Here is a 13,553-nt window from a genome sequence, read left to right on the forward strand (position 1 = left end):
CACCTCAGATATGCAGATGACACCACCCTGATGGCAGAAAGTGAAGAAGAACTAAAAAGCCTCTTGATGAAAGTGAAAGAGGAGAGTGAAAAAGTTGGCTTAAAGCTCAACATTCAGAAAACAAAGATCATGGCATCTGGTCCCATCACTTCATGGCAAATAAATGGGGAAAAAATGGAAATAGTGACAGACTTTATTTTGGGGGGCTCCAAAATCACTGCAGATGGTGACTGCAGCCATGAAATTAAAAGACGTTTGCTCCTTGGAAGAAAACCTATAACCAAAGTAGACAGCATATTTAAAAAGCAGAGACACTGCTTTACCAACAAATGTCCATCTAGTCAAAGCTATGGTTTTTCCAGTAGTCATGTATGGATGTGAGAGTTGGATTATAAAGAAAGCTGAGTGCAGAAAAATTGATGCTTTTGAACTGTGGCATTGGAGAAGACTCTTGAGAGTCCCTTGGACCGCAAGGAGATCCAACCTGTCCATCCTAAAGGAAATCAGTCCTGAACATTCATTGGAAAGACTGATGCTGAAGCTGAAACTCCAATACTTTGGCCACCTGATGCGAAGAACCAACTCATTTGAAAAGCCCCTGATGCTGGGAAAGAAGGAAGGTGGGAGGAGAAGGGGATGACAGAGGATGAGACGGTTGGATGGCATCACCACCTCGACGGACATGAATCTGAGCAAGCTCCGTGAGTTGGTGATGAACAGGGAAGCCTGGCGTGCTGCAGTCCATGAGGTCGCAAAAGTTGGACACAACTGAATGACTCAACTGATAACAAAACTCACATTTTTCAGGTGCAGGTGCGTTAACTGAGATAGTTACCGGTACATTTGTAATAAATGTTTTGCGGGACTATAGCATATATTATAAATAAGCATTAAAACACAAACAGAGCTGTTTCCATGCATTCAGGTTTAGAAATAACTAAGATGTTTCTGTTGGAGAAGGCAATGGCACCCCACTCCAATACTCTTGCCTGGAAAATCCCATGGACAGAGGACCCTGGTAGGCCATGGGGTCGCTAAGAGTCGGACACGACTGAGTGACTTCACTTTCACTTTTCACTTTCATGCACTGGAGAAGGAAATGGCAACCCACTCCAGTATTCTTGCCTAGAGAATCCCAGGGATGGGGGAGCCCGGTGGGCTGCCGGCTATGGGGTCGCACAGAGTCGGACACGACTGAAGCAAATTAGCAAGATGTTTCTGTACAGTGCTAACTCGAGAACAGAGTGTTCATGGCGATTATGGAGGCTGTGGAAGATGCAAGGGTCTGACAAATTAGAGGGAAACAGAAGTCCTTTGCTGGAATTCAAAATGACACCATCAAACAAAAACAAAACCATTCCCTCTCCCTACTTCTTCTGGCACATTTGATTGCATGGTGCTCATTTTTACCATCTCTTTAATTTGTTGATTTTCCCTTCAAGGTGTTCTGATGATCATTCGATCTAGATACTACTCGTACCAAATTCAAAACAGGTAGAGCATATAGCTGGATGACTTCTCAGTCATCAACACTTTTCACCCTCAACCCAACCAGCTTCAAGGAGCATAAATGCAAGCATCACCGTCACTGTAAATCAAAATGTTTAGACTCACTGATTAATAAATCTGAGAGCTGGGAAAGATCTTAGTAGCACTAAATTCCAACAAACTCATTTTCATGTTTAATTGTAAAAATCATAAATATCTACTGAAATGAATATAAACCAAACTCAGTGGTTAGTAGGACCTTTTCCTTTTACTATAAACACTTAAGTGTAAGGCTCTGTTTATTAGAGTTCCTATCCCAACTCTTGTGGCCTCCCTCTTCCACAGCTATCATCTCTATTAAGTTTGATGTATTCTTTTTTATGCCTCAGTTTACTTGTCTAGAAAGCAGGAATAGTAGTGACTACCTCATACAATTATCTTGCAGATCAATTAGATTAACACATATAAATTACTTAAAACCATGCTTGGCACTTAATAACACCTCAAACGATGGTAGCTGCTATCTGATTTTAACCCAGCCCATATGGACAAACACTTAGGCTTTCACAATTTTTCATCATATACAATGTTGTGAGGAGTATCCTTGTTCATTTGGCTGTTTTTTCTGTTGGGTAAAGAAAATTAGAGATACCAAGGGAACATTTCATGCAAAGCTGGGCTCAATAAAGGACAGAAACGGTATGGACCTAACAGAAGCAGAAGATATTAAGAAGACGTGGCAAGAATACACAGAAACTGTACAAAAAAGATCTTCACGACCCAGATAAACACGATGGTGTGATCACTCATCTAGAGCCAGACATCCCAGAATGTGAAGTCAAGTGGGCCTTAGGAAGTATCACTACGAACAAAGCTAGTGGAGGTGATGGAATTCCAGTGGAGCTATTTCAAATCCTGAAAGATGATGCTGTGAAAGTGCTGCACTCAATATGTCAGCAAATTTGGAAAACTCAGCAGCGGCCAGAGAACTGGAAAAGGTCAGTTTTCATTCCAATCCCAAAGAAAGGCAATGCCAAAGAATGCTCAAACTACCGCACAATTGCACTCATCTCACAAGCTAGTAAAGTAATGCTTAAAATTCTCCAAGCTAGGCTTCAGCAATACGTGAACCGTGAACTTCCAGATGTTCAAGCTGGTTTTAGAAAAGGCAGAGGAACCAGAGATCAAATTGCCAACATCTGCTGGATCATGGAAAAAGCAAGAGACTTCCAGAAAAACATCTATTTCTGCTTTATTGGCTATGGCAAAGCCCTTAACTGTGTGGATCACAATAAACTGTGGAAAATTCTGAAAGAGATGGAAATACCAGACCACCTGACCTGCCTCTTGAGAAATCTATATGCAGGTCAGGAAGCAACAGTTAGAACTGGACATGGAACAACAGACTGGTTCCAGATAGGAAAAGAAGTATGTCAAGGCTGTATATTGTCACCCTGCTTATTATATGCAGAGTACATCATGAGAAATGCTGGCACGGATGAAGCCCAAGCTGGAATCAAGGTTGCCGGGAGAAATAGCAATCACCTCAGATATGCAGATGATGCCACCTTTATAGCAAAAAAGGGGAAGAACTAAATAGTCTCTTGATGAAAGTGAAAGAGGAGAGTGAAAAAGTTGGCTTTAAAGGTCAACATTCAGAAAGCTAAGATCATGGCATCCAGTCCCATCACTCTGTGGCAAATAGATGGGGAAACAGTGGAAACAGTGACAGACTTTATTTTGGGGGGGCTCCAAAATCACTGCAGATGGTGACTGTAGCCATGAAATTAAAAGACGCTTACTCCCTGGCAGGAAAGTTATGACCAACCTAGACAGCATATTAAAAAGCAGAGACATTACTTCACCAACAAAGGTCCGTCTAGTCAAAGCTACGGTTTTTCCAGTAGTCATGTATGGATGTGAGAGTTGGACTATAAAAAGAGCTGAGCACTGAGAATTGATGCTTTTGAACTGTGGTGTTGGAGAAGACTCTTGAGAGTCCCCTGGATTGCAAAGAGATCCAACCTGTCCATCCTAAAGGAGTTCAGTCCTGGGTGTTCATTGGAAGGACTGATGCTGAAGCTGAAACTCCAATACTTTGGCCACATCATGCAAAAAGCTGACTCATTTGAAAAGACCCTCATGCTGGGAAAGATTGAGGGCAGGAAGAGAAGGGGATGACAGAGGATGAGATGGTTGGATGGCATCACCAACTCAATGGACATGAGTTTGGGTGAACTCCGGGAGTTGGTGATGGACAGGGAGGCCTGGTGTGCTGCAGTCCATGGGGTCGCAAAGAATCGGACATGACTCAGCAACTGAACTAAACTGAAATTCTTACAAGCCAAAATGCTAGTTCAAACATATGAGCATGTAAAATTCTGCTAGATACGGTCCAACCACAAACCACTCAACCACAAACGCTGAGTCAATTTCCACTCCCTCCAGTAGTATGTGAGAGCATCTGCTCCCCATTGTCTTCAACACATACAGCATTGATAATCTTCAATATCAGCTATTAATCTCTTTCATTTTACTAGGTAAGGATGATCAATGTTTTACCACTTCTTCTGCTGAAAGTTAAATCTCGTTTTGTGTTTTGACTCTCTACTTTTTTATGATTTGCCTGATTATATTTGGTGGAGGAAGGTCAGGAATGTTTTCTCCTGCGCCAGTACAAAAGAAATACATCTGCATCTTACTCTGCCACCCCAATTCAGGATTATGATGGATATATCTCTTCTTCCCTTCAAGCTCAGAAGGGTATCATTTTTAAGTTTTTTTCTGTTGCATAGATTAAGTGCTTAATCAGGATCCATCTACTCTTATTGCTCTTCAGTTCAGTTCAGTTGCTCAGTCGTATCCGACTCTGCAACCCCATCAACCACAGCACACCAAACCACCCTATTTCATCTAAAATTTACATGCCTGTTTTCTATCCATTTATATTTATAAATAAAATGGGCACAGGAGAGCTCCATCAGTTATTTGGGGAGGTCACTCTTCCACATCCCCAGGACGGCCTTCTACCTACTGCATTCATTAAGAGAAACTGGCAGATCATTGAATAATTTTCTTTCCAGGTTGAGTTCTTTTCCTCCATGCAAGTCACTTGCTGCCTTTTATTTTAAAAGAAGGAACTAAGATCCAAAGAGATTAAGCACATAAGATCTGGGTCTATTACTTCCTAGTACTAAGTTCTGTTACCAAACAATGAAAATACTCTCTTCCTGGGCCTGCAGACCTCAGATGCTGCCACTGTTGATTCCTGCTTCCATGCTATATTCCTTCTCTCACTCTTACACAGATCCCAGCTACTTGGTAGGGAGGAAGGGCAGGGACTGGGATGCAAGGGGACAAGGTAGGCTCTACCCCAGCCCCCGTCAGCCTGCACACTCATAACCTGTCATCATCTGAAACTTCTCAATGACTAATGTCTCTCTCCACGACCAGAATATCCCATCCATCCAGATGGCTTACTCAATCATGCCCAGTATAAGTCGGGATCCTTTGGACCCACTTTATTTTCCCTATTCACTCACTCCTTGCTTTCTTTGCTTCCAATTCAGCTTAGACTCCATGTCCCACCATTTTAATCACTCTTGCCAAAATCCTAAACCTCCTTAGTCCCTCTGTACATGGAAAAACTTAAGCCTGCATAAATGCGACATCCCAAATTCTTTATACCTCAGACAGCTAAGAACTGCAGGAAAAACTCCCTAAACAAGCAGATGGTTCCACCATAAGCCTAGCCATCAACTGCTTGCTGAATAATCCCAACAGTTCTACCACCTTTCTCAAAACAAACTGCCGTGACTCTTCATAACAATAATTTGAAACCTGCCCTCTCCACAGATCTTCACTCCCCAAGTGGTGGTCATCAGACGAAACTGTCTCCCCCCCAGTCTGTATCTTCCTGTGCACCCTTCCTTCCCTTCTCTTGTTAAAGGAGGAAGGGATACTATTTCAAAGTCCCTCCCTCCCTCCAACTGTACTCTGGGCCCGTCCTTTCCTACCTTCTTAGGAGTCTGGAACTTTTAATTCTTTCCTACTTCTGTATCTTCAACTCCTCTCTAATGAAGACTTCCCGTCAGCATGCACACAGGCTCAACTCACTCCTCTTAGAAAAGAGAAGAGGGGTAAGCACAGAGAAAAGAAAAGAAAAAAGGAGAAAGAAAAAGTGTCCTGCTTTGTCAAGACCCTCCAGCTATGTCTGCTTTTTCAAATCAAAACCAAATTTTTAGACCCACTAACCTTGTTATCTAGTTTTTCATCTCCTTCTCACCAATTCAAACTTGCATTCCACTCTCCAGAGCTTCTAACACAGTCCCTGTCACAGTCACCATCACTTTTTGTCACTAAAGTTTTGGACAAATATTGGTCCTAATCTTCTGCCATTTAATCTCAGTTAATATTTTTTTCTTCAGCTTGGGATGTCAAGAAACAAAAATCCCATAAGAGTAAGAATCTGTTCCATGAGGTGTTGACTGTCAGTGCCTTGAAGACTACTGGATACACAGTAAGGACTCAATAAATACATGGTAAATGAATAAGTGATAGTTTTCCTCCCAAGTTTCTGTCAAAGTCATTCTTCAGGATCAATGCAAATAGCACCTTCCTTAAAAAATCTTTTACAATCCTGATAAATAGAATTAGATGATGTGTCCTACATATGTTAGGCAATAGGCCAGGCACTGGGGATACAGAATTTAAGACAGAGTCCCTGGATAAAAGATTCTCAATCTGGAATTCATATCCTTGTACTATAGTCCTTAACTATATACTTTATATTCATTTAACAACTAAGCGGATGCCTATCCTACAACAAACACAGAACCTGTATCTCCGATTCTCTTAATGTCAAACTACCACAAAGATCAGAGACTTAATAATTCTTGAATTGCACTTAAAATAATGATAGAAAAATTCTTCAAAACATTTTCTAAGATGAATGTTAGGAACCAAAATCACAATGCTTCCCAACTACTTCTTATTTGCCTATTAATTATATAACAGTATTCCTATATAAATTAACTCACATTAAAAAAGCTTTATGATTTTTCAGATACACAAATAAATGGTAATATTGTACAATGAAATACTGCTAAAAAGTACTTTAAAATGTAAAATATGCCTATCCTTTGATCCAGCAATCTTGCTTTTGAGATTTGATCCTAAATACAAGGATGTATATATACTTTTGGGCCTAGAAGTGAGCGGAATAAGAATGAAGTGAAGAGAGAAATCTGCAGAGAAATATGTATAGTATGACTTCCTTTTGTTTTTTAAAAAGGCAAAAAATACAGAGTACATAATTACATAAACAGAAGCAAAGTAGCGGAAAGACACAGTCCAACTATTAATACTGGTTATTCCAAAGCACAGAACTGGAGGAACAGAAAGAGAAACAACTGCTTTTCATGTCTTCCTCTATATTGGTTGCTATAAGGCACATATCATTTTCATAGGTAATATATGAAGTTATTATTTTATATATAAAAAAAGTTTATTCTTTCTCTCTGTCCTTCCATTTTAATATGGGCATTCCCCAAGTTCTGAGCATTTGCCATACAATCATCCTACAAATATAAACCACGGTGCGATACAGAGCAACTTAAATGGAAAAAAGAAGGACAGAAGTCAGGCCTCCGTGACTCCTCTTCTCACCAAGAGGCTTCATATAAGGAGGGGAAATGGGGAATGCTGAGGACAGGACATTTAAACACAATAAAACAATGTTACTAAAAAATAACAAAACAATGTGGAAATGGAAATGACTGGCAGGTTCCCAAGCTTCCTTAAAAAATAAAAGCCAATTAAGCCTTAATGTGTTTGAGATACTGTATGATTCCAATAATGTTTTTTCTTTTGGACACCACTGCAGTTGGAAGTCAAATTTCACATACTAAATGTTATTTCTATAGGAAATATACTTTATCAATAACATCAGAAAATATTCCAAAAGCCTGAACTCACTAGTTTCTAGCACACAAGGGCAAGCACTGTTCCATCTGCTTTCAAAACCTGTGCAGGACGCCATTCTCAGACTATACTGGATAAATAAGCTGTCTTATGCTCAGCATAGTCAGGGAATGGTATGGTTGCTACCATTCTCACATACTGATATCTGTATGGCACTTCACAGTTGAAAAAGCTCTTTGATACACATGAATCAAATGTTCCAGCTAAGAGAAACCATTAAAATAAAATACTTACACCTATCATTATAAACATATGCAACAATTTAATCTTCAACAAACAAGGTGGCAAATAATGAACTTGAAATGTATGTTTGGAAGTCATTATATCAGTGAAAATTACATAGTAGGTATTTAAATTTTTCATAAACAGAAAAATTCAGGCAAGAAATGGCCACAAAACCAGAAATTTATTGTTAGTTTTATAAACAAAGGTCAATTACTTCTACCGCAGTAGACTATGACTGATTGTTTGAGACGTAATCCGCTCATAACCTTTTCTTTGTACATAACAGCAAACATAAGAAAATCTGGGCTATAATTCTTGACAAATTATTTCTTATACCACTTCTTCTCCAAAGGGGGTAAAAAGCACTACATAAATACGGTTTCATTTTATGGAATGATGATCTTGCAAAAAGGATTAATATGATTGTATATAGATTATTAAGGTTTGAAAAGTGAAAATTTTAATTTGAAAAAATCTAACTAGGCATGCAAAATAACATATACGTCAATGTGTGCATGTGCTAAGTTGCTACAGTCATGTCTGACTCTCTGCAATCTGATGGACTGGGGGTTTCTCTGTCCATGGGATTCTCGAGGCAAGAATACTTGAGTGGGTTGCCATGCCCTCCTCCAGGGGATCTTCCTGACCCAGGGATCGAACCTGCATCACGTATGTCTCCTGCATTGGCAAGTGGTTTCTTTACCACTAGTGCCACTTGGGAAGGCCCATACACCAATATGCCAAAGACTAAAAATGAAAGATATATTTACATTTACTTTCAGACACAGCAAAAATAAGCAAAATTTATAATGCTTTCTATACACTGTAGGTATTTTACACAGATTAAATAAAACTTTTCCAGAAAAACACTCCATATACATGAAGCCAGTAAGGTATATTTTCAGATATTCAGATACTTTCAGAGAAGGGAATGAAGAATGGGCCCATTCACAAAGAAACAACAAGACTTCATAAATCATCTAATATAAATAAGAACTAGAATTCAACGTGAAAAACTTAAATGAGGTTCAATGATAATCAGAAAGTCCACATAAAGCAAATTCATTTAAAACAGAGACCAAATATCATGCTAAACAGTGGGAATAAAAAGTTTGACAGAGACATTCTCTTGAAAAATATTTTAGTTTTTTTTAACATCATAAAACTTTAATATGATAAAATGTTGGCTTTTGTGGAAAAAACTTCCCCAATAAATTGGACGATAGCTCAAAGTCATTTGATTTTCACAGTGCAATCATGGAGATTTTTTGGTTTGGGAGTTTTTCAAAATACTCAAAACACATCAAGCCTCCTAATGCTAATTTTAGTATTTTAATCTTCGAATTATTATCTTTTTAAATACCTCTAAATCAAAGTCATCCTTGTTGGTCTTTCTCTTCCTTACTTTTTAACTGGCCTATTGGATACTATAACATCCATAAATCATTTAGGAATCTTAACATGCAAAGAAAGCACAGGCCCAGAGAGACGCACAGACTAAGTGAAGAGAGGTTTCTGAATGGGGCCTAATTTTTTTTTTTAATTTTACTGTAGTATAGTTCATTCACAATGTTGCATTAGTTTCAGGTGTACAGCAAAGTGATCTGACTATACATATACATATATTCATTCTTCTTCAGATTCTTTTCTCAGATAGGTTATCACAGGATATTGAGTAGAGCTGTGCTATACAGTAAGTCCTAGTTGGTTATCTATCTTATATGTAGTACTGTGTGGGACTCAGTGGTATATTAGTGAATATTTTGCTTTCCTATACAACTCCTGCAACTTTGTAAGTGCAGGAATTAGATAGTGAATTTCCACCTAAGGAGAACCCACTGTATATGTACTTTTATTACATGCTTATACAAGAAGAGGGGATATACATCTTGGTTCTGGATATCTTAAGATACATAAACATATCTTGATCAGGACTACATTATAAATAACTTTTTAAAAATGTGATGTAATACTGTACCAAGGTTGTAAGGGAGTTCCTTTTCATGTAGAGTCTCTCCAAGTACTGTAGTCCCTCATCTTTCAGTAACTCCAATGGGAAATGCTGCAGATTCCTGTAATTTAAGAACAAATTCTTGTGCTTTTCCAGCCTTGCCACAGAGATCGTCTTACAAAGTTCGGATGCCATGGCTGAACATATTCCATCAGGCACGCTGCAGTACTACATCTTGTCAAAACTGGTCCATTTCTAAAGCGAACAAAAACCCTGAAAATTATGATACTGGTAACAAAAGCTGCCAAATAAACCAGTTAGCATATATAGCTATTTGCGGACATTAAAAAGAGAGTTACCCATCAATTCCTACATTTCTACTTCATAGCAACTAAATTTTCATACATATTTAAAAGATTAAAATGAATAACTATTTAATAAAGAGGTACTCTCACTATTTAAACAATATTTACTACTTAGTAGAATAGTCCTATTTGAAAAAATAGTTCTTGAAATTGAGACAGGAATCCCTATCTAAGAGAACAGAGACCAGTTTCATAACACATAACTGAAGAAAGAGCTTAAAAATCAGACACTGCAAAGCCATTTCCTTCCTTCCTACCTCATTTTGTCTTTAGCTTAAAATATTTTTAAAATATTTAAATCTATATAAACTATGACTAGATCATTTACAGCTTCATTTTCTTCACTTCTTACTATCTAAATATTGTTCTATATTGTAATATTTTCTTTCTTTTCTCCTCATTCTCATTTCTTTCTTCTTAGCTTTGCAGATTATCAGAAGTAGCAAAGAAACAGACCTGGGGACATGGTTTTACTTTAGTATTTCAAGGAAAGAAGAAATACTGCCCCAGGAAATAAGAATCTTATACTTTTCTATTACAACCTCTCTGGGCTTCAGCTGCCTAACATATAAAATGGAGACAGCAATTTATTGGTAAGGGCCAAAACCCAGAACAGATTAAATTCCCTTCTAGCTCTAAACTGACATGGGTAGGAAGAGAAATGATTTGCCATCTTATCAATTAGACACAGGGCAGAAACAAACTTCACAATCACCATAAAAAGAAACAAGCTCAGAGCTACAATAATCTGCCCAAGGTCAAGCAGCTCATAAGGGAATAAAGGATTTTTTTTTCTTTGGGTGGGGAAGGTTGTCCAGACTGAAGTCTTCGCACACACAGACCAACAGGATTCTACAAGATACTCAGGAAACACTAAAACACTAAAAACAAGTTGAGCTTTGTTCAAAGATTCTACTCTCGTTTACTTGGGCACCCTTCCTCAAACTCTCCAAAGGAAAATACCTTTCAAAGAAAATGTTTTTTCTTAAGAAAAATTTTCACTGAGAATTGACACCAAATTAGTACGAATGTAGTAACATAAGCTTTCAATAAGCAGTGTCTTGTAACTTTTGGGTTATATTCTATTATTTCCAAACTCTAATTCCTAATAGGAAAGTATCTGCTATTTTATATAAAAGGGCAGAGAATATGGAGTACTCATTAATCTCCCCAATGGAGCATGAGAGTCCAATACCTTCCCATTTTTATACTAGCTACTCACTTACCTATTTTTATGAGACATATTACATGACTCTAAACAAGATCATCTTTCCACATCTTAATTCTCTCTCTGTGAAGCAAGGATAACTAGGCTAGAAATAACGCTGATGATTGTTATTTGGAAGGGGAAGCTTTCTGGGTAATTATTCACTTAAATGGTAAACTGGAAGCAGTTTAGGTGTCTCAGAAACACCTCAAACTTAACACTTTCAAATAGGAGTTTTTTTATTTTCATCACCTATCCAAATCTCTCCCAGTCTTTCCAAACACCAGGAAATCCTGAAGTCAAGAATGATTCCACCCACCTATCCTGAATGAGTCACCCACCACCTCCAATCCATCACAAGGCCTATGGTTTCCATCTCCAACATACACCTCAAATCAATCCACATTTCTCCATCTGCCAAAATGGAAAACCAGTCATCTCCTGCCTGGCTATATATTTTACTGGTCTCCTGGTGTTTAGTCATTTTGTAATATATTAATCACTTAGCAGGGAGCTTTTAAAAAACTAAATTCAATTACATCTCCCTCTCTTTCTCAGGTAAATTCACTCCCTAGTCACATGAATTCTTTAAAAAAAAAAAAACCCTTCAAGAGTTTATTTAGAAAAATCAAATTTACCAGGTATTGAGGGCTCTTCACAACCTGGTCCCAACCACTCCTTCAGCCTGGCAGCACCCTTCCTGGTTTCTCACCAAAGTCCTGGGCTTTTCTAGTGCTTCTGAGTGCCGCACTCTTCATATCACTTGCTGCTCTCCTCTTAGCCTTGAAAACACTGTCTCAACACCCTTCAGGTTTCAGTGTAAAATCACTGCTGCTGCTGCTGCTAAGTCACTTCAGTCGTGTCCGACTCTGTGTGACCCCATAGGTGGCAGCCCATGAGGCTTCCCCGTCCCTGGGATTCTCCAGGCAAGAACACTGGAGTGGGTTGCCATTTCCTTCTCCAATGCATGAAAGTGAAAAGTGAAAGTGAAGTCGCTCAGTCGTGTCCGACTCTTAGCAACCCCATGGACTGCAGCCTACCAGGCTTCTCCATCCATGGCATTTCCCAGGCAAGAGTACTGGAGTGGGGTGCCATCACCTTCTCCAGTAAAATCACTTCTCCATCCCAAATAAATGATTCTCTCTTTCTCTTTCTTTGTAGGACTCTCCACAGTTTATAATCTAAATATTTATTGATGTATCTGTCTATTATCAATCTAGTCAAGAGACTGTTCCATGAGCTCCTGAGGGCAGAGATCCCGCTGTTTTCTTCACATTTGTATACCTGCCTCTAGCGCAAAGCAGGCCCTCAAACAGCTGATGAACTGCTGAAAGTAGGGCATGTGAGGAACACTGCAAGGTAGAGTTTGTTTCATCTCTGATCTAAGGTCAGCTTGTAGATACTATATGCTGAGTGCTTTCTATGTGCTTTGATCTCTCAGTCCTTAAAACTCTGCATTGTGATATATGTTATTTAGCCTGTTTTATAGATGAGGAAACTGAGTTTTCTCAGAGAGCAACTCCTCAGAATTCCAACCCAAATGGACGACTTCAACGCCTGTGCATTTGTTCTACAGTGCAGCCTTTCATGAACTTCAGTAGGGGCCGTGTTTCTTCCTATTACTATTTCAACGGTAGGCAACGCTTACACAAATTTAAGACCACAAAGCACAGCCCACACTCCTCGATGGTTAGATCCAGTGAGAGAATACAGCATAACCTGATGGCTTTCCTTCTAAATCCTGCAGAGATGGGTAGGATTGATTGCCTTAAAAACGTCACTACACTCTGTTAAAATGCAGTTTGGCAGATGAAATCTACACAAATGAAATCTGAAAGCTGTCAATAATAAATAATGGTAATGGTTTTTCAAATGCATTCATTGGCAGTACAGGATAATTTTCTCACACATACTCCCTTCGGTACCTCTTATCTACAATTAAAAGCAAATGATACACTTAATATTAGCTGTATACAATTGCATCTGCATAGGAATTTTCCGACAGGTAAACACCAATCCACTCTATCACTGTTTAAAGCAAACAAACCTTTCCACCTTAAGAAAATTCCACACATTTTTAAGCAGGTGTGTTTTAAAGGGAAAGGAGTACCTTCGATTGACTTCCGTACTTAACTCGGTGGAATACCCACTCCAACTTCCTAATACTGGATATTAGAGGATTAAAATCGTACATTAAAAGCGTTTGTTTTTTTCTCAGTACTGAGAAGGTTGACATAAGTCAGGCAAAACACATACCATTTTGCCCAGTTAACCAAGCACTCTCGCCTTTAGAGTTTGGAAGCAGTGAGACTAGTAGAAAGGATTTCACAGATTC

General features: G+C 38.7%; 1 protein-coding gene across 1 annotated transcript in view; it reads right to left on the reverse strand.

Moving 5' to 3' along the window:
• The window catches only part of LOC120860629 (leucine-rich repeat-containing protein 28-like), an 87,664-nt gene extending 75,787 nt beyond the window's left edge, over positions 1 to 11,877 (reverse strand). The window contains exons 1-2 of the mRNA XM_040236415.1: positions 11,857 to 11,877; positions 9,674 to 9,901 (exon numbers count right to left, since the gene is read on the reverse strand). Coding sequence (XP_040092349.1) covers positions 9,674 to 9,841 — 168 coding nt within the window. The 5' untranslated portion in view covers positions 9,842 to 9,901; positions 11,857 to 11,877. The remainder of the gene's footprint in view (positions 1 to 9,673; positions 9,902 to 11,856) is intronic.
• Positions 11,878 to 13,553: the final 1,676 nt, after the last annotated feature.

This window comes from Oryx dammah, unplaced genomic scaffold, assembly GCF_014754425.2.
Source record: "Oryx dammah isolate SB20612 unplaced genomic scaffold, SCBI_Odam_1.1 HiC_scaffold_11150, whole genome shotgun sequence".
NCBI lineage: Eukaryota > Metazoa > Chordata > Mammalia > Artiodactyla > Bovidae > Oryx > Oryx dammah.